The 21,396-nt window shown below is 41.9% G+C and overlaps 1 protein-coding gene across 1 annotated transcript in view; it reads left to right on the top strand.

Annotated features, from left to right (window-relative positions):
* Positions 1–20,841, top strand: part of CNN1 (calponin 1) — a 29,579-nt gene extending 8,738 nt beyond the window's left edge. Inside the window, exons 2-7 of the mRNA XM_072991589.2 lie at positions 8,666–8,787; positions 11,984–12,050; positions 13,943–14,080; positions 15,280–15,390; positions 16,736–16,882; positions 18,281–20,841. Of these exons, the coding sequence (XP_072847690.1) occupies positions 8,666–8,787; positions 11,984–12,050; positions 13,943–14,080; positions 15,280–15,390; positions 16,736–16,882; positions 18,281–18,532 (837 nt within the window). The 3' untranslated portion in view covers positions 18,533–20,841. The remainder of the gene's footprint in view (positions 1–8,665; positions 8,788–11,983; positions 12,051–13,942; positions 14,081–15,279; positions 15,391–16,735; positions 16,883–18,280) is intronic.
* The last annotated feature ends 555 nt before the right edge of the window (positions 20,842–21,396 follow it).

The following is a 21,396-nucleotide window of genomic DNA, read 5'->3' as shown; positions in this document are numbered from 1 at the left end:
GACTCAGCCTTCTGTTCTTCTGAGGTCAGTAAAATGAGTACCCAGCTCTCGGGGGGGGGGCGCAATATGTAGCCTGCATAATTAACTTATAAACCACCCAAAGAGTGCTTGAAGCGCTATGGGGCGGTATATAAGCAGAGCACTTTGCTTTTGCTTTTTGCCATGTGCCGTGGAAAGGCCGAAGAAAGCTCCCTAAGAAAGCCAGAGTTAATAACTTCTTCCTGAAACTGCACAAGTGAAGAAGCTTTTTAGTGGCTGTTCCAACTTCAAATTTCAAGAAAGATAGGAGATTTCAATTAAACCTCAGGGAGAAATCCTGACTGTAATTGCTGTTTAGCAATGGAATAATTTGGAAACTGGTGGACTCTCCTGCAGGAGGTTTTAAAACAAATATTAGTTGGATGACAATCAGTTAGGGAAGTTTTAGCCCTGTTTTCATGCATTGTCAAGGGGTTCAGCTAGATGGCCCTTAGCAATATGTTCAAATTCTTTGAGTCCAAGAACAATAAATTAATCATGGCCTGAGTTTCTTTAGACAAAAGCTTCCTTCAGACAATGCATGAAGGAGACGGAGAAGAACATGGGTTATATGCATGGTTTATATATTTCACACATACCTGTAGATGAGTGCCATGGACAAGAAAACTTGTTTTGCAAGATGGCACAGAATCCTGAGTAAATACGTACTACAAGCAAAAGTGGAGGTTAACATGACATTAAAATCTGCACCAGATGACCTCTGTTGAAAGATGCATGCAAATACGTCTAAGTTTCCTATCTCTGAAAGTTGTGAAAATGTGCCCCATATATATGCTGCCTTAGCTCTAGGGAGTGCTGTTTACTTCTAAGTTAAATATTTGGATCGTTTACTCTTTCTTGTGGTACTTTCTCTAAGCAAAGTAAAGCAGCAACAATGGAGTACTACTCCTAGGAGGAGGAATAAAATTCACATTGTTCCCCTCTGCCATGCAAGGTGTTTTACAATTGTTTCTGCACTTGTCATTCCAATAATGATGACAAATCCCAGGTTGAAGGCTTGCCTGTGACTGTCCAGCCAGGTTAATACCTACCTGATCAAGGATTTTCCTCTGTGGCTCCAGTAGCCAAGCCCAAATGTCTTTCACCTGCTGTTTTCTCTACAAGCCTGCCGAAGTGATCCAAGCCATTGCTTGGACCGCCAGTCTTTCAGATGCCTTTGGGAAACCAGTGTACAATCTCAGAAGCATTTTTGAAAGTGCCGCAGAGTCCTGGTGTTTGAACCATGTTCTAAACACCCTAGTATTGTCTCAAATGAACGATAAGGTTAATAACAGGGGGCAGCATTTCCTGAAAGATTGTTTGCTTGCCTATATTCTATGTGGGAAAGGCATGGATCTTCAACTGGGGCGGCATGTTGTTGTTCTCAAGCAACAGCTGCAACCCAAAAAAACAGGATCAAACGTTGTGGTGTGGGATGGATAGAAGAGAAGGTAAACTTTTATCCTTCTGGCATTTTCTGCTCAAAATCCTCTGCTTTTGCACCAGTGGGGTTCCTGTATCTTTTCTCCTTTGGGGAAAAAGAAAGCTTTGGAGGGTTAATGTTTGTCGGGCATACTAACAACAGGAGTTTTTAAGACCAGTAATTCTGCCAGTCTTCCATGCTTCCTTTTGGCAGGGGACAGAGCTGTGAAACCTCTGTCTTGGATTTTAAATATGGATTTTAATACAGAGCAATAATGGAACCATGATACACAACAGGCCCAGACAGTAAAACATGTGGACCGGATATGCTGTTGCCTACAACATGGCCTTGGAAATCTTTCTGGTACGCAAAATATTTTTAGCAGACAAGTCAGTGTAGAAATATTTTTTTTGAAAATCCGAACATTTATCACAGGTAGTGCAGGTATAGAACTACATCCTTTGAGGTGGAGGAAGGGAGGGCAGGTGGTTCTGGTGTTGAAGATAACTCTCTCCCTCTCCAGAAACAGAACTAGGTTGTTCCTAGAGAGCAAATGAGAGTGTAGCTACTGTGATCAAACACAGTTTTTCTCTTAAAAAGGTAGGTCTGAATGCACTTTGAGGGACAGAGGAAGGACTTTTGAGGTCATGGAGTGAGTCAGAGGAAGAACTAGGAGGAGAGATCAGGGCTGGAATGTCAGAATAAATCCCCTGGCATCACATCCAGAGAGGAATTTGTGAACCAGAGGCATTGCTGTTTCCTATCCTCACTCCCATCCCAGAGCCATGCCATCATTACTGCTGTCCAGAGCCCAAGCACACACAGATAAAGAGAAGCCTTTGCATAGTTTGCAAGCAGCCCAGTTTCATCTCATGAAATGCCGGGTTGGCTCTCAGAGGAGCTCTGTTAGCATCTCACTTATGCTTCTTCTTTCCATTCTGGGTGCTTGGCAGGCCTGGTTATAGCTCTGTGCGTGCATGAGTGTGTGCACACACAGTCTCCATCCATTTGTATGCATGCATTCCTGGGGCCCATCCTTGCTCTGGATGTGAGGCAGCCTCATACCTTCACCTAGTGCCAGGAAGTTCTGCCAACCCAAACAGACTGTGTCCCCTCTAGGAGGAATTCGCCAAACTTGGGAGAAAAATGGGGGATGTGTCAGACCAAGATTCCCAAGAATTTGTCCTTCTGCTGGGATTATTAGGATTTATGTGGGGAAAGTTGTGTCCTCAGGAAGTGGAAGTGTTATTGTTTATTAGTATTTTCTCTCCATTTTGGTGTCCTGGAAGGAGTGGCTTGGGACATGCTGTACATAAAGCAAGATCAATTTGTAAATTAGTGCATTTGCAGTTAATACCTAAAATAACAAAGGAGGGCTTTCCTTCCTTCACCCCACGGCTCCCCCAATACCATTTTGTGACTTGGAACAGAATTCTTAAGTACCCGTCTTTAACCATAACCTTTTTTTTAAAGAATGGCTTTTATCACTGTGCCCAACTTTTAAGACTGTTCAGCCAGCTGTATGCATAACAGACTACTGAAGCTAAGGGCGAAGCTAGGTATCCAATAGATACTTTTCTTAAAGGGACTTCTCGATATCTTGCTTGAATGAATTCCTACTGCATGATCTCCCTGCTACCCACTCTCTCACTAGTGCCAAAGTACCCGACAAATCCTCCAGTCCTCCTCAGAGGCCTTTGGCATCAATGTTAAACGTGGGGAAAGGTCATTTTCAATTACAATTCACTACACATAATGGTTTGATTTGAATGTACACCTTACATTGCCACAATTCGGTTGAACATCCCAGCTGAAACAAACAGAAAGCAAATTTACCAGTAGAAGTACTTTGGGCGCTGCACAGCACCTTTTTAGAAGCATTGTTATCCTGACAGATTAAAAGTATTGTCTTTCCCTCTTCATCTCATTTTATTTACAACATCACAGAACAAGCTGTTTCTCTTGATCACTAGTAAGTCCCCATTTTACCTGGCAAAACGTCCTCTGTAGTTGATCTTCTAACTTTCCCCCTGGTGTTTTCACTGGCTGCTCATAATATGAGGCTGGATCCATACTCCAAGAATGATTTTGCTACTGTTATACTGGAAGAGAGAAGTGGACTTTTCCAAATGTACTTTCTAGACAGAGCTAGGACATCTCCTTCCCACAGATTCCACCAGCCATTGCAAAGCTCATTCCTATGCAGCACAGCTGAAGATGTGCAAGAGATTAAGAGTAATGGCTGCCTTTTAAAAGTCAAACAACTTAAACATACCACACACAGTAAAGCCAGTACCAGCAAAGCCCATCAGCTACAGAAATAAACCTGTTGCCACAGTACAAAATTAATCTCTCTTAACCACACAAAGTGAGTGAAGCTTTGTGTAAAATGCATTTAGAAAACCCAGCATAAGTGGTATACTGTAGTTTGAGGACTAGTTTTTTGAGTAAAATGCTACATATCCCTTGTTCCTTTTTAATATACACATTATTTTTATTTAATTTGATTACAATACCACATCATACAAGAGTTCAGAATGGATTACTTTTTTTTGACTGCAACTCCAAGAATCTAAGAATTGTCCATAGAATTAACTTTTCCTAAGCTTTGGTTTACAGAGGAAGGCTATCAAAGCAGCTGAACATCAGGAAGGTGGACAGCTGTTTTCGCCATTTGAAAAAAATGCAGCAGTCATTCTCTCTGCACTCTTCTTCCCAAGTGAGAGCAAATTGTTCTAGCCTTTTGCAACAGCTGGTTAGGAGCCCAGGATGGGAGCCATCAGAAGAGTGAGTTGTCAGAGACTCAAGGTCCTTGCCAGCTCAAGAAAAAGCTAGGAAATGCTGAATTCGGCTTTCACTGTTTCTGTACTAGAATGAGCTACTTATACAGGCCATAGATTCCTCTTCCATTGATTGACACCAGAATCTGCAGCCCAGAACTCTGATCCAACCACACTGAACAGGAATATTTCCCATCAACTTGCTTAAAAAAAAACTTACAGCAGCTAAAGAAAGCTGTAATCGGAATTAAAAGTTCAAACGGAGAAAAGGAGAATGCTTCTTAAACTGTGTACTGTCTATCTGTCCCTTCCTTGGCCTGATTTAATCTGAATTTTGTGAATGTGCAATGCCTATGAGAAAGAATATAAGTACTTGTGTTTTTTCCCCAACAAGCCTGAGCAACTAAGGCCTTTCAGGGGTGTTTCACCTACAACTCCTGTCAGTCTTAACCAGCATAATCAGTGTGGATATTGAAAGGGGTTGTGGAAACTGCAGTCCAAAACATTTGAAGACAATGGTTGTCCATCCCTACCTACAGGGTGGAAATAGGGGTGGGTGGGAGGTGGACTTTGGTCACAAAAAATAGCTATAAGAAGGAAAAAAGCAAGTGGGCCCTGATGTATTCAATCTAGATTGCATTTGTTTGGGGCTTATAAGGGTGATCCTCTTGAAAATATTCACACAGTTGTAGCATGTGCTTTCCTTGCTTGGAGACAAAAGCACTACTGAGGATGGCTAAAGAGGATGGGGAAGAATACACAACTGAAAAGCAAGGTTTGGAGGAAAGATTGAGCAGCAAAAGCTGCAGCTAAAGAAACAGGGTATGAATGAGCCGAGGAGACGGTGGAGCTAAGAGAAAATGTCAGACAGGCAGGCCATAGGGATAAATGCTGCTAGATACTATTTTTAAAAAGACAAATAAGGAAGCAAGGCTTGGGAACACAAATCAGGATGGGGCGGCTATATCCAATTACTGCAGACCATCCTCCCCAAAACTCCTAGAGTGACTACAACTCCCACAATTCCTCACTACTGGTTACAAGTAAAGGGAGTTCCAAGTCCAATACCATCCGAGCCATATGTTCCCCACGCAGAATTGCTACGATAAAATGCAATGATAAACCAAAAGGGACTGCAGGGGCCACACTTTTGTAGCTGCTTGTGACTGTATGCCTTTACCAGCAGCCTAATTAAATGTGAGTGAAATAAGACAAATAGGTGACTGAAGCTTTTGCCACTATTTGTTTCCATGTCACGAAGAGTTTTATTTCCTAATTCTATGTGTCAGATAAAGGCTCAAGAGCAGGGTCAATAGAAGGAAAGAGGTAGCAACCCTCAAGCCAAGAAGTGAAGTAGACATGAAATAAATGTTTTTATCTGAGCAACCAGCAGGTCATCAGATTACATCAATCCCAGGGATAGGTTGCTTGTAGTTCTCCAGCTGTTTCTGGACTGCAACCCCCATGACAACTCACAGGCCCAGATCCAATTGTGCACGTGGTCCACTGGCTATTCCAGCTAACACTGATGGGACTTAAAAGAGTCCAGCAATGGCAGAGCATCCATATGTTACCCATCCATGACCTACAGGCTTCTAGAGATCTTCTGATTTCCTAGGAGCCCCACTAGCTACCTTTTGTTTGAACAAAGTGCTGCTTTATTATATGACTGTATACAAATCCCTGCTTCTTTTCTCCAGCCACACTAGGGTGGCACCAAAAAACCTCCCATCTCTGAAACCATTCCCAAGAACTCCTTTGCTGAAACAGGGCTGAAAGGAGGAACTTGTATGAGATTTTTTTTTCATGTGATGGTTGCCAGACTGAAGCCAGAATAATCTTGCTCCCACCTACTGAACTCTAGAAAGTGGTTTTCTCTTTTTATTTATAAATCGACAGCAGAAGAGAACAGGAATAATAATTTGTCTGTGCAACACGCTGCTCTCAATGACTTAATCATCTGGCCTTCCAGGCTCAGAGAGCATGTGGATCTTTCAAAAGACCAACATGCCGTCAAGCATTTTTATAGGATGGCAGATCAGAAACTCCTCTAAATCAGCCCCAGTCATTCACATATACTCCAAGAGCTGCTAGAATCCAAGACCCTACTTGCTTTGGCACAAGGTCTGAAAAGGCCCTTAGAAGGACACTAGGATTTGTTGGTTTGCAAGCACATTTCCAAATAAAGAGGCAAACTAGTGCAAAGGTTGCCTTTCCCAGATTTATGTCACTGCCCGAATGCTGATGTCACTTCAGCCTCTGAGGCTGGTTTAAATTTCCACTGTACCAACATTAACTTTAACATTTAATAAATTAAGACTTTAGATTTGTAATATCCTTTTAAGCAAGTATCACTGTCTGAGCATTCTCCAATTCCCACTCCTATGATGTCTAGCTCCCAACTCTCCTCTGTTTGCAGAACATTATATTAATCTCCTCTGCAACATTATATACTGCACTGGATTAAAAAAGTGTTGACAAACCAACCACAAATGTTTTTGTTGAATTGACCATGTTCAAAATAATGAGTAGCTCTAGCTGAATTCAACACATGTTTATTTAGAAGTGTGCATGACTGTGGCTACTGATAAAACACGTCTCATCAGGCCTCATGAAGTCCAGCCTCCTGCCAGTGCAGAAAATCCACACCTAAAGCATCCCTGACTGATGGCCATCCAACCTCTGCTTGAAAACGTCCTACAAAGGAGAGAGTCCGGCCATAGCTCCACCCTTAGTACCATGTGCTTGGAACTCAATACATAGTTGCAATCAAACAAAGCTACAGACAGACAAACAATAGTCCAAACAGGTCAGACAAACTTATCAACCTTAGGCCAGCAGAAACAACCACACCCTATTTTGTCTCTTCCACTAACACCACACATTTTGTTTATTTACCTTGTTCATTCACTTCTGTTCATGGACCAAGTAGCCACGGCTGCAATTTCCAGTACTTAGGAATAGATGCAAGGCACTTACTCTGCCCCGGAAGAACTGAAACATACCTCATGTTCTAGAGAAGGGAGTGTTAGTCCACAATAATGGCTTGAGAGAGCTTTTTTCAGCTGGAGGGCCAGTTTTAGAGAAGTTCTCAAGGGGTGGATTTAGGTGAGTTTAGCAGCCCTCCTCTCAGCCCCTAGAAGACAAGTACAAGTGATTTTCCCAGGAAAAATAGTTACAAGTTATCCCTATTGTAATGCAAAGTATTCAAGGCCTTGAATGAGCAATTAGAGCCATTAACATCAACTGTTGATATGCACTGATCAGCATGTTTGGATTCACTTGTTGCAGGGAGGGGATATCTCTAGGTCAGGGGTCAGGGAACTTTTTTACCTTTTACCCCCTAAAATTTTTTTTATATGCTGACATTACCCCCTTGATTTGAAAGGAAGGATCTCAGTCACACGCGGCCAGTTGAGTGCCGCTGCCGAAGCCTCGCCGCCCGGGCCACTGCAGCATCCTCCTCTGCCACCACTTGGTAGGGCTGCGCTCAGTCCTTGGCCCCATGGGGACGGCTCCCTTTTTCCGCCAGCAGGCGGCTCCTCGGCAGCCATCAAAGAGCAGCAGGTGGCTCGCCCTCCAGGGGCACCCAATGCCGTCTCCTGCTCCGGAACCGACTCTGGCGGCTACTCGCTGGGGCTGCCGTGGGCCTCGCCATTGAAGGGCTGTGACAGTTGGTGCACGGGGGGGGGGCAAGAGGCTCCTCCAGGCCTGGCCAGCCAGTGTGGAGGCACCGCCGAAGGAAACCGCACGGCCAGGCAAGCGTCATTGCCCCCGATGGGCTCCTCCAGGGACAGGGCATGGGGTGGTGGCCCAGTGCCAGAAGGCTGAGCCTGGCCCAGGCCACCATCATGGCCATCCCCTCCACCATGCTCCACCTCTCCAGCACTGGAAGGAGAGGCTCCTCCTGGCTGGGGTGCTCCAACCACTCGCCCCCGCCTTGCCCTCCACTGGGCCTATTGCCAGCTGTCATCTACCATGGTTCGGTTGCAGCTGGGCTGGAGAAGGGGGCGATCAGGTTGCCAGGGACTCCCCTCCAGGCAGGAGAGGAGGAGGAGGGAAAGGGTTAGGGTCGTGTCCTCATTACCCCCAGGATTGTTATTTTTACCCCATTTGGGGTAATTTACCCCTGTTCCCTGACCACTGCTCTAGGTACTGCCATGAAAAGCACCTGTAATTCCTTGTTTACTACTACCCCACTGCCAGTAACTGAGCTTAAGAAATGGACTGCAGTCGTTCAGAAGGGGAGTGGGGACATATAAAATCTAAGCAGCCATTACAAATTGTATAATGGAACAGAAGGCATGGCTACCTGGGGAACCTCAGGCTGCCAAACAATGCTAGCAAGATCAGATTCAGCTCTGTGACCTGTGGTTCTCAACCCTTACACTAGCCACTGTTGACTGTGCAGACTAATTCCAAATTAATCAATTCTTCTCTACAGCTAGCACAGAAGTATGATCCCCAGACGGAGCAGGAACTGCGGAAATGGATAGAGGAAGTGACGGGGAGGCGGATTGGAGAAAGTTTCATGGAAAGTTTGAAAGACGGAGTCATCTTGTGCGAGTAAGTAACCATGGGAGTTAGGGGGAGATTTGTGTCCTGATAACCACAACCGTCTCTCATTCATGCCCTGTCAAGCACTAGAAAGGGATGGCCCAAGTAAAATGGGGAGGGGGGTTCCAGAAGATCATTTGAAACAGGAAGTAGACATTTTGCTTGTTTTGTTACAAGACAAATTGCAAGGCCAAATCAAATGTTTTTAACGCTTAAGTGCAAAGATGGACATGATAAAGGACAAAAATTGTAGGGACCTCACAGAAGCAGGAGACATCAAGAAGAGGTGGCAAAAATACACAAAAGAATTATATCAGAAAGATCTGGATGTCCTGGACAACCCAGATAGTGTGGTTGCTGACCTTGAGCCAGACATCCTGGAGAGTGAAGTCAAGTGGGCCTTAGAAAGCATGGCAAACAAGGCCAGTGGAGGTGATGGCATTCCAGTTGAACTATTTAAAATCTTAAAAGAGGATGCTGTTAAGGTGCTACACTCAGTATGCCAGTGAGTTTGGAAAACTCAGCAGTGGCCAGAGGATTGGAAAAATCTGTCTTCATCCCAATCCCAAAGAAGGGCAGTGCCAAAGAATGCTCCAACTACTGTACAACTGCACTCATTTCACACGCTAGCAAGGTTATGCTAAAAATCCTACAAGGTAGGCTTCAGCAGTATGTGGACCGAGAACTCCCAGAAGTACAAGCCGGATTTTGAAGGGGCAGAGGAACTAGAGACCAAATTGCTAGCATGTGCTGGGTTATGGAGAAAGCCAGAGAGTTCCAGAAAAACATCTACTTCTGCTTCACTGACTACGCAAAAGCCTTTGTGTGGACCACAGCAAACTATGGCAATGGGACGGCACAGGATGAGATGGCTGGACAGTGTCATCAAAGCTACTAACATGAATTTGACCAAACTCTGGGAGGCAGTGGAAGACAGGAGGGCCTGGTGTGCTCTGGTCCATGGCGTCACGAAGAGTCGGACACGACTCCTCGTTCTTATCCTAAATTACAGGTGGCCTGTCATGAATGGTAGTTTTGAAGACTCCAGTAGGACATGAAAGATAGCTGATCTAAATCACAGAGCATAATTTATCAAGAAATGGAACTGGTGCACTTCAAGAAAAGGATTGTGCCTTCATGTCTTAAAGTATGCATGTAGATGTCATCCTGATTTGAACTTCAAGCAAGGCCTACCCTCAATTGTGAATTCTAGAGTAGGGTGCTGCAGAAGTCCTGATCCTTCAGTTACTAAATTCCAATTTCAAATCAGTTCATTATCTCAGTGCGGTGGGGAGACTGCATCTTGCAGAGCAAGCTTAAAAGCAAAAATGTACTCCTTTGGCCTGGGCTAAGCTCAAGCTTGGGCCTCCTATGGAAGATGGCAATGCTTTTCCAGGGAAGGTAGAGCCAGATGCAACCCCTCCAGCTGCTTCTACCAATCCCTCTGGCTCCAGCCTATGTGCTGCTGACTCCACTCAACCTGCCTTCCTTGGTTCAAAAGAAACTGTTGAAGGTGGCTAGTGAGCAGAACCTGGAAAAATTACTTTTTTAGGACCACAGGTCCAAGATGTCCAGAGCCAACATAGTTACTGACCATGCCAGTTAGGGGTTTCTGGAAACTGAAGTCCCAAATACTAACACTCCCGAGTTTGTTAAGGACAAACAAGAACAACTACACAGTATGCGAAATTGTATGCTGATAGCCTGATTGCCAAGCAATGCATACACATCACACATACACTATGGAGTGAAAAATACAGAGGTGCCTCGCAAGACGAACGCCTCGCCGGATGAAAAACTCGCAAGACGAAAGCATTTTGCGATCGCTGTGGTGTCTTGCAAGATAGCTTCTTCTTTGGCTGTGCTTTGCAAGACGTGTTTTTTCCTCAAGACCGATGCCTTGCAAGATGAAAATACTTCATTCGTCTTGCGAGGTTTCCCATTGCATTGCATTGCAATGCATTCCTATGGGAAACCGCTTTTCGCAAGATGAAAATTTTGCAAGACAGCGCTACTCGCTAAACAAATTACTTTCATCTTGCAAGGCATCACTGTATCACAAATGGCTTTCAACACAAGAACTGCTGCTTTCTGCAAAACTTTCAGGCAGGCAGTTCGCCATTCTGACTTCTACATGAAACATTCTGGAAACTGGTCCAGATGTCAATCAACCTAGCTGGTGATTAGAGGTGTGTTTTTTCTCTCCCCCCCCCCACTCCCCTGGACATCTGGTAACTCCACGCACCATTCCGGCCAAGTGGCAGAAAAGCAGACTCTGTGCTGCCTTTCTTTCGACTACTTTATCTATTCGTTTTATTATTCTGATTTTTTTAAAAAAACATACAAAAGATAGAAAACATAGCCAAAATTTATACTTCCTGGCCTAAGATAAAACGTCACAGAGACTAAACGAGCTATTCATGCTGTCATTGGTTTCAAAACTTTATGATAAACCCACAACAACCAGAAAACAATTATGTTAACACTGAACCCATGGTTAGAACATAAAAATAATCCCTACATACCATGTTCTTGTTTCTGTCTGGCATTCCCCCCCCTGTTTTTCTTGATGTCACTATGTAATGTATCCACTTTTCCTAGTAAATTATAAATGGACAATTCTTCTCCTAGGTCTCATCCATATTTGCTTGTTCGTTCTTAATTTCTTTTTGTATTTTGTAAAAACCTTTTAAAAATTTATTCGGTTTTATTAACTCTGTACATTGCTTAATCAGAAATGAAGACAGTATCCCATGCAGCATTGCAAACAGCTTCCTTTTTTGCAGAGTGTTGAGTGAGTAGCAATTGTAGAACCATTAAATGTGTGATTCCTGGCTGTTTTGACAAATGATGTGTTTTAAACATTTTGGTTGTTTCAAACAAAGGTATGTAAAGTATCCCCGGGCTCTTTTTAAATGATGGAAAAGCAACTGTGACTGTAAAAATACAAACACCCACCTGCTGACTATTCTATTCCCACCTATGGCTACTATATTTCAGAACTGCTCAGGATATATATTTTTTAAATATACATGGAGATTACCTCTACAGAGGAGAAATCATGCACTTGTGTATTACAGTGTATTGTTATGTCAAGACAGTAGCAGAGTGGGAAGTCAAAGCTTCATTTCAGAGAAACATGATACACAAAGCGCCTCCTTTGTTGTGCTGTGCATAAGACTGCTTTCCCCAATTTCTCTTTCAGCCTTATAAACAAACTTCAACCAGGATCTGTGAAGAAGGTGAATGAGTCCACCCAGAACTGGCACCAGGTGAATTCTGTCTCCCACAACACTATCTTTTCCAAACCCTCCCTTTGATATAGGGTAGGAACCCATTCCATTAGAAAACTGGGATGTCAATAGACTAAGTTATGGTCTAGAAACCCAAGTCACAAAGCAAGCTTTTTCAATAATAATAATAATAATAATAATAATAATAATAATAATAATAATAATAATAATAATAATAATAATAATAATAATAATAATAATAATAATAAATGGCTCAATTAAGCATGTGAAAATGTAATAGTCTTGTTTTCATTTATCAGAATTCTACCCACATTTTCATCATGTTTCAGTCCTATATTTAGGGACTGTAATTCTTTCTTCTTCAATGGAAATTTACAGATTGTAGTGTGTCGCTCCGCAATGTACACATCTTCTGTGAAAGGCCCTTACTGACAAAAGCCTGTTTTTTCTGCATTTGTCCAGTGTATGCATTTTTAAGTGATATGTATTTTCAAATGTGTACATGGACTTGTCGATTTTTTTTTTCATTACCAAACAAACTGCAAACCTCAGAAAGTGCACACTGCTACTTCTGGAAAGTGTGAAGTGGTTATTTACATAGGGAAACACCCGGCCAAAAACTTTGTTCTCCAGCCCAACAAGCCTCAAATACATTTTGCCCTTTGTTCATTATTCTAGCAAGCCTTGTTCCTGCGATACATCTTTGTGGGAGTCAGATGTGCAAATAGTCAGTCCCTCTACTTTTAATCAATAACAGCTGGGGAATCAATGAGCTGGGGAAATTTATTTTCTAGACTACAACTCTCACAGTCTTGCCAATAAGTCAATGCAGTTGGGGAGCCTGGGAACTGCAGTGCAACATAACCTCAAATGCCACTCTAGCACAATCTTTTTAAAAAGTTGGAATAATGAAAGGCCAATATTATAAGAGTATAGCAGGAAGAAATTATGCTCCTCTTCACTGATATGACACAATGTAAACTTCCACACATTATCTCTCATTCTATTCTGCTGATGAAATTGCACAACCAGGCACCACAATCAAAGAAGGAAAGTTCACAAGAAGATATCTGGGCTGAAGCACACTCCCTGCCCTACACAATTACATCAACAGTGACAAACACTCTGTCCAGATCAAATGCTAACATTTGTTCGGTTTACTGCTTTGTGTCCTAAGAGATGTGATATTTTTGTACCAGAACTGCAGCTTCAGAAGGAAGGTGCGCTGTATGTGCACAATAAAGCACTCATGAACAGAGGCCCCAACAGCAGCCATCCTGGCCTCAAAGTCAGATGATGAACTAGCTCTGCATACTTGATCAAGGCCTACACAGCAAACATGTGCAATGAAACCCTGGAAGAAAAAGGATTTCTAGACAGGGAGGAAGGTGCATTTGACATATAGAAGAGGCAGGTGAGGAAAAGGTTAGGTCCCCTTCCTTCCACTGCATCAGAGTTCAGTGGTTTTGGCAGTAACTGTCTACTCTCCTTAGACATTTCCCCCCAAAATACAACAAAGATCACCCTCCTTTTCATACATTGCAGCTCTGTCATTACTGGTGCCAGATCTCAGCCACCACCAGGAGTAGACCTCTGGCTCTCATAACCAGTGTCAATTCAAGCATGTTTATACCAGCCATGCCACTGGCTGGTATAAACATGCAAAAATTTCCTGATGCAATCTTCCTGTCAACTTTGCTGATGTCCACTTCTTTTCAGTCATTCTTTTCCCTTATTTTAAAACTGCCCTTTAAGAGTACAATCACTAGACCTTTAAACACCACTGTCCACTTGATAGTCAATAATTGTAGAAGGAAGCCATACCCTTCTGGATCAGTGACTGGTAAGTTGATGGAGGTAGGGTACGAAGAGGCTCAACAGATGGTTCATTGACCATTTGTGTTTTGCAGTTGGAGAACATTGGCAACTTCATTAAGGCCATCACAAAATATGGAGTGAAGCCCCATGACATCTTTGAAGCTAATGACCTTTTTGAGAACACAAACCATACCCAGGTGCAGACTACTTTGATTGCTCTTGCCAGTATGGTGAGTAACAGCTTACTTTATTCAGCAGTTTTTGATTACTGAACAGTTTTTTAACAAAGCTTTGCAGTGCCAGTGAAACTGTAACATTTTAAATAATTTGCATGTTCCTTGTGGGAGAACAGGGAAAGTGGTTAAGAAACATGTCTCTTCCAATCTAGCTAGCTTTATCCACAGATTGCAAATTGCAATGGTTGGAGCATGAGAATGGGATTAGGATATCACATGAACCATGAAAATCCTTGGGTGACCAGGGTAGGGTAGTTATTCTCTTTCGGTCTGAGTTAGTTCATGAAATGGTTGGGAAAACAGAATGGGAAGGAGAGCCATGTACGCCACCTTGAGCTCACTGGAGAAAAGCCACAATATCCATTTAATTTAAAAAGATTAGTAACTAGGAACTGATATTCAGATTTGCAGGCTGCTCACAACTACTTGAAGAATTCATTGCCTATATGTTGTCTAATAGTTCACTCTCTCTACTGCTACAGCTTTCCAGCCCTAATTCAACTCGGGTTTGGCAGCACACACTAACCCATCATCCGGCAGTAGCCTTAGATTCCATATGCTGGGCACTGGAATCTTCTAATTTCCAGTGGTCTGTTTTGTGTGTTCCTAGTCCTCATTTCTTTTCCCTAAAGGACAAACCCAGTTTTCTCCCTTCATAACTAGCACACAGAGGGAAGTCACATTTTAGTATGCAGGACAATGTCTCTAACAGCTTCACCGTAAATTTGTCTTCACTAATACGTAACAAAGGTCAACAATAAGCTTGGGAAAATGGAAGTACTTAAGATTACTCTGAGCAGCCTAACTAGCCACTCAGTAACCGTAGCTTCTTCCCAACCACTTATAGGAGGGGAAGTTTGTTAAGTCAGAGGGATTCTTCGGAGAGATGAGACCTCTCATTTTAAGAAAAACATTTTCAAAGTTCAGAATTGATCCCTGCCTATCTGTCCCCAATTCTGAGCACAGCAAGCCCTACAGGTTTGAGTAGAAAACCCCATGCTATTCTTAACTTGATTGCAGAGTAATAGGACCCTGCTTATCCTTGGCAATTCAAGAGATTCTCCACCAGAGGAAGTAAGAGCCAAGCTCCATTATATGGAGGAGATTGTGGTGAAAGAACCATTTTACCATACCCAAGTTAGCACAGAACACGGGCAAAATCTGAAGGACTCCTGCCTCTTGTCCCTGAACAGGCCAAGACAAAGGGCAACAAGGTGAACATAGGGGTGAAATATGCTGAGAAACAACAACGCAAATTCATGCCTGAAAAGCTGAAAGAAGGACGGAATATCATTGGGCTACAGGTACGTTACTTCTGAGCTGTTCTGTGGTGGGAATTTCTCCCAAGAAAAGGGGTTGAAAACATTTTATGGCAGCAAGCAGAATTTCTAACATTGGTGGCAAAAGTTGGGCTACCATGCTTGAGTTCCCACATGGCCATCATGGGAGGAGGCTGTGTAGTCAAAGCAATCTTTGCAGAAGAGCTGCTGCAGCCAGAAGCACAGCAGGAGGGTTGGGATGAAAATATTTCACTAAATTCAGTATACCCAGACGAGCTTTTCAACAAGGCAGGGCTCCTTACTATGAGAAGACTTTGGACAATGCCCTGCCACTCAGAGGCACTGAATGATATTAGCTTTATCTAAAAATATGTAAACATAGATACAGTGATTCATGCTACAGGGAAAGAAACAACTCACAGCAGCAGTACATACACACACAGAGAGAATATGCGCTGTAGGCCATGGCAGATTAAAATGAAGGGGTTTTTACAGTATCAAGTTCTCACCACAAGAATCTGTCTCTGCATTTATGTTAAGGAACCTGAGCATCTATTTGTTTATCTTGGGAGGAGTTCCAAACGTATGTCACTTAAAAAAACCTTAACTACAACACTGTGCCACTGCAGTACGGATGACTGCTCCCCCATCCCAATACACAGTGTGTGTCACATTCCACAGCAAATATTATTTAATATCAACTAGCTTTAAAAGTCCCATTTATCATACCCAAGCAAAATAAAGCTCATGTGAAAAGAAGGAGAGTGCTAGTAAAGAGCCAAGTTGTTATTACATAAAATTGAGTTGCCTACAACTTACGGCAATCCTATAAACGAGTGATTTACATAATCTCCTGTTGTCAACAGCCGTGCTGAGTTCTTATAAATGCAAGGCTGTGGAAATCAATCTGTCTCATATTTAGTCTTCCTCATTTCCTGCTGCCCTCAACTTTCCCCAGCATTAATGTTTTAAAGCACATTTTATTGGCAAGAGATTATGATACGGTAACCAGTTGTGTCAGTGAAGCAGACACAGGACTGTAACATCGCATTTCAGTTAATGTACCACCCCTGAAGTACATTTTAAATTGTCTTTTCTGACACTTTTAATCTATTGGTTTTTGTTAAATGTGTTCCCCAGCACACTTTGACATCTCCCTCAGCCTGAAAACATCCACAGATATACCAGCACATCCTAACTATGGCTAAAATGTATAACAGAAATGGGATGTAGAATATGGAAGAGTCCCAAGTGGCAAAATACAGTAGGAATCTTCCATGTATGGGCAGTTCTATGGTATTTTTTTCCCAGACAGAGACTCTCCAAAAGGAAATAACCTGACTAATTTTCAACACTGTGTTCTTCTTAGATGGGAACCAACAAATTTGCCAGCCAGCAGGGAATGACAGCATACGGCACACGTCGGCATCTCTATGACCCTAAGTTGGGCACGGAACAACCCCTAGATCAAGCTACAATCAGCCTACAGATGGGAACCAACAAGGGAGCTAGCCAGGTAAAAAAAGAGAATGGGAGAAAAATGTATGTACTGTAACTAAACTGGAGTATTAAATGTTTCAGTTCCGGGAAGACAGGTGTTTAATGAAAATAAGATCATGTGAACCTTCTGAGGGAGACAGGCCTGACAATGCTTGCAGCGTAGTGTTTGCACTAAAGGGAGGGTATACAAATCAAATAAATACATAAATATTAATAAGATATCCCAGTTGTATATTTTTCATAGATGGGCTCCCTTATTTTAGTTTTTTAAAAAAGAGCAAGGCAGGGAATGTAGCTGTGTTCTGTCGTCTATGCCTCTTCAAGCCCTTCAAAGAGAATACCAGAAGTCTATTGATTGCTGTAAACTCCCCTACTGAAGGTGTAAACACATTGCTTCTGTTAAAATGCAGTTCTCGTAAAGAAAAAAGGAGCAGGCAGATGTCCCTAAGAAATGTCAGAAACATAACTAAAATTACAGAAATATTAAAAAGGAGTTGGTTTCTGAAAGAAACAGCTATTTACGTTACCACTTTAGGACTTATTAATGTATAACTGCATGTTTACATGAGCAAGGTATTCCTGTGGGTTTCAGGTATTCTGTCTCATGGAGCAGTCAGTAATACCATTGACACAAGCACTTTCATGCAGCTTGTTTTAGGCGCCATACAAAAATACCAGTAATCCACTTAATCATTTATCCTAGGATGAACAGCAACACTGTTAAAAAAGGACACTGTGATTCTTTCTGAGCCAATAGGCTTGCTTCCAGCCTCTGAAAAACACATGAATTGTGCCTAAAGCAAGTTCCAGCAAGGCAGAGCCTGTTATCACAAGATAAGACTATAACTAAGCAAGTTTTAGCTTGTTCTCGTCTTGTACAGCTAGTCCACAAAGCTGCTACTTCTAAATTTAATAAGATTCCCAGGAAATGTTATGACTTCTAGATCAAAGTGAACTCAGAAAAAAGACTAGAGGGGTGTGTGTTATACTAGAAAGCAGACACCTTGGCTTCAGAATAGAGAAGAAAGGAAACACAGATACTAGAGAAGGCTGATTTGACTGAGATAAAGATATTTTAGCTACCTATAACAGTGATTCCAAACCTTTGGCTTTCCAGCTGTTTTCTACTATCAGAATCCTTGATAATTGGCAATGCTGGCTGGAGTTTCTGGAAGTTGGTAAAAAAGTTGCTGGAAGGTCAAAGGTTGAGAACCACTCATGTGTAACACTGATAAAATCCTATCAGCATGCTGAGCAGTAGACTGGGAGAAGCAGGAGTGTCACTCAAAGCTTGTATACTCTTTATGTTTTTTATTCTCCTAAAGACATTTTGCAATGCTTTTATGCTCCCAAATTAACTACTACCTACTTATCTGCTCTTCTCTCTCCACTACCCCTCTGCACCCATTCTCAGGCGGGCATGACTGCTCCAGGAACCAAGCGACAAATTTTCGATCCCACTCTAGGCATGGAGCATTGTGACACCCAGAACATTTCACTGCAGATGGGCAGCAACAAAGGGGCCTCGCAGCAGGGCATGACTGTGTACGGGCTGCCACGACAGGTCTATGACTCCAAGTATTGTCTCACGCCCAACTATCCCATCATCGGAGAGGATGAGGACCAGTACAACCATAGCCATCATAACTTCTACAACTCAGAGTAGACACCAGAAATCACGGAACAGACATTGAAAAGAGACCCTGGCACACCAAAGATGCTTTCTCCTAAAGATCAAGCGGTTGTTTTCACCTGGGACAATAAGAAGAGCCAGAGAGTTTCTGACATGGCTTACCAGAGACTTCTTAAGTTATGCGAAAGCCAGGTCTCTCTTCTACCACTGAGCCTTTAAGCTTCACCTTGATACCTTCACGCTTTATTTAACTTATCAAATACAGCCACTACTCTTAAGCACATACTAATGTGACACAAAGCCCTTGGAACAGAATGTCACAGTAAAACAACTCAGTAGTTTGGCAGAAATAGAAACAAGGGAATGCATATTGATTTCTCATCCATACTTGATTGAAAGCAAGAGTCTAGCCTCCACTAGAATCACTGCTCCCTCCCCTATGGCTTGTGCTCACATCAGTACACAAGTAGACAATGGAGGAAAAGCTTTTACTCAGGAATGTCCAAGTTCCTCTGCTTCACTCTGCACATCCAGTAACAGAAGCTTTGCCTCCATTAGTCGCACATCACTTGGTTTGTTCTGTCTTCAATCAGTGTAGGGTAAAAGGACAAGCTCTCAGTCTGCCTACTTCAGTTCTGCTAAGTGTCATTTGTACCAGAGCTGAAAAACGGAACCAGCTCTTCACTTCCTGGAAACAACATGTTTAGGCAGAATAAGTGTAATGTTGAGAGAGGCTGTAGAAGGAGGCTGGACTTACCTGGCAGGTTCACCTAACCAGACAGGGTATGTTCACATGGCACATCCAAAGATCAGAAATAGTTCAAGAGTGATGTGACAGATTATTTGGAACTGGTGAATGGCAGGGAGATATAAACATAAATCAGGGCTGCATATCTTTCTGCCATAATTGGACTGCCTGGAAAATAAACTGAGAAATAGTGAAGAATGTAATCTTAGTGGAAAAGACCAACCCCCCCCCCAAAAAAAACCACACGTTTGCTCAGTTCTTAATCTGTAATAAGCAATTTTACACTGAAGGCTTCCAGGAGTGGCAGTTCTCCTTTCTGACCCCACCTCATTGGGGAGAGATGTCCCAGGCTACCAAAAACAAACAAAAAAGTGTGTGCTTGTGCATGTGACACATAACTCAAATTGTTATAATACAGAAAGCTCTTGTGCTTGGAAATAGGAACCTCCTAGTAATTCCTGGCTACCTGTTCCTTCTCTTGTGGCTGCCTCAGTTATTAGTATTACCAGCAATCTTGTTTATCCTACATCAATCACCCATACCCATCACACTTACTTCCTAGTACAACATTGAAATATCAAATAGTTTCACAAAAAAGCAAACCATCTGTATACAGTCAGAGAAAAAAAATTAAATTCTTTAGGTCTAAAACATGCAAAACCTTGAATAAGATTAGGAAAAGCACTGGTTGCTAATGAACTAATTTATTTTTAAAACAAAGATGCTTCTTCTAGTCTCTTATCAACATTCACACACCTTGAATGAAGACAGAATCACCATAATATTGTGTAATGCAAGGGGAGGAAAATGAATTTAAAATAATTAAGTCCCACTGAATTCACTGGTACTTACCTAAGCATCTAGATTGGGTTTAACATAAGGGTATCAATTGATTAAAGAAACATCAGTCAATGAATTTTATGAATTTTAATAAATCACATTTGCATGGATTTGCATACAATACCACAATCATTCTGAACAAAATAGCCTTGACTCTCTTTTTACATGAACCTGCATGTGCCATAGTAGGGGCTATCTCAGAAAGGCATTCACTCTCAGGGGAGGGTGAGGGACAAATGTCTCTTGCATGGGAGTACTGGTCGTTACTCTGTAATTTCATTAAAATCTTTTCAATCTGCTGATGGATAAAAATACTGAATCAGTCTATTAGATTAATAATCTAAACACTGTAGATCTACTTTAGGATTGATGCGCTTATCTATGTTCCTATCAATTGTGTGTACAGTAACAATCAACTTCACTAACTTTCCATATTGTCTGCTGGTAAATTTAGAGTTTGTGAAGGCAAACATCTGTCCACTGTCTCTCAATACACAGTACCAGATATTGTTACATACAAACATTTGGGGAAATGGCAAATATCTAGACTACTGAGAAGTCAGCTGTATAACTTTGGAACTCAGCTGCCTTTAACTTCTCCCTTGAAATTCCCGAGTTAGAAGCATTCTGCATGCTGAACTGCAAGATACACTATTTCATTAAAAACAAAATGCCATTTATAAACATATTTTTTGTAATGCTCTGCTAATAAATATTTCTTAATTTCACTGTGGCACAATAAAAAACAGAAAAAGTTATATTTTTAACATTATTTAATAACCTTATGTTTTCAAAAAGGCTATTTAAAGAGGAAGAGATATGGACTTATTTTTATAAATCTTTTATTAGGGTGAATAATTTTTATTGCTTTATCTAGAACACCACTGATTGCCTTTCCAAGATTTTCAAGCAGAGATTTCCAGCCTTTGTACACAAGATCTCTTGACAGGTGATGGCAAAATTTGTCAGGAATATGTCATGCAAGACCAGTTTTGTTTCCTTTCTTGACAGTTATTTGTCAGTAGTTCATAGGAACACAATGCACAGTTATATCTTAGTTTCAGCAAAGCATCTGAAATCAACCCTTCTTTAGTATTCTTGTATTGACAAGATGGTAAACACAGCTCTGATAACACTACAATTAAGTGGATTTACAGCTGATTAAGCAGCCATACTTAGTGAGTACTAATTAATGCCTCGGAGAGCTTCTTCTTGTTCAAATATTTTTATAAATGATCTCGTTAAGAAAATAAAGCAATTACTTCTCACATTTGCAGATGAACGAAAGCTCTCAGGAACAGCCACAGAA

The sequence above is a fragment of the Pogona vitticeps genome, chromosome 2 (genome assembly GCF_051106095.1).
Source record: "Pogona vitticeps strain Pit_001003342236 chromosome 2, PviZW2.1, whole genome shotgun sequence".
Classification (NCBI taxonomy): domain Eukaryota; kingdom Metazoa; phylum Chordata; class Lepidosauria; order Squamata; family Agamidae; genus Pogona; species Pogona vitticeps.
This window is presented reverse-complemented; position numbering and strand designations above follow the sequence as displayed.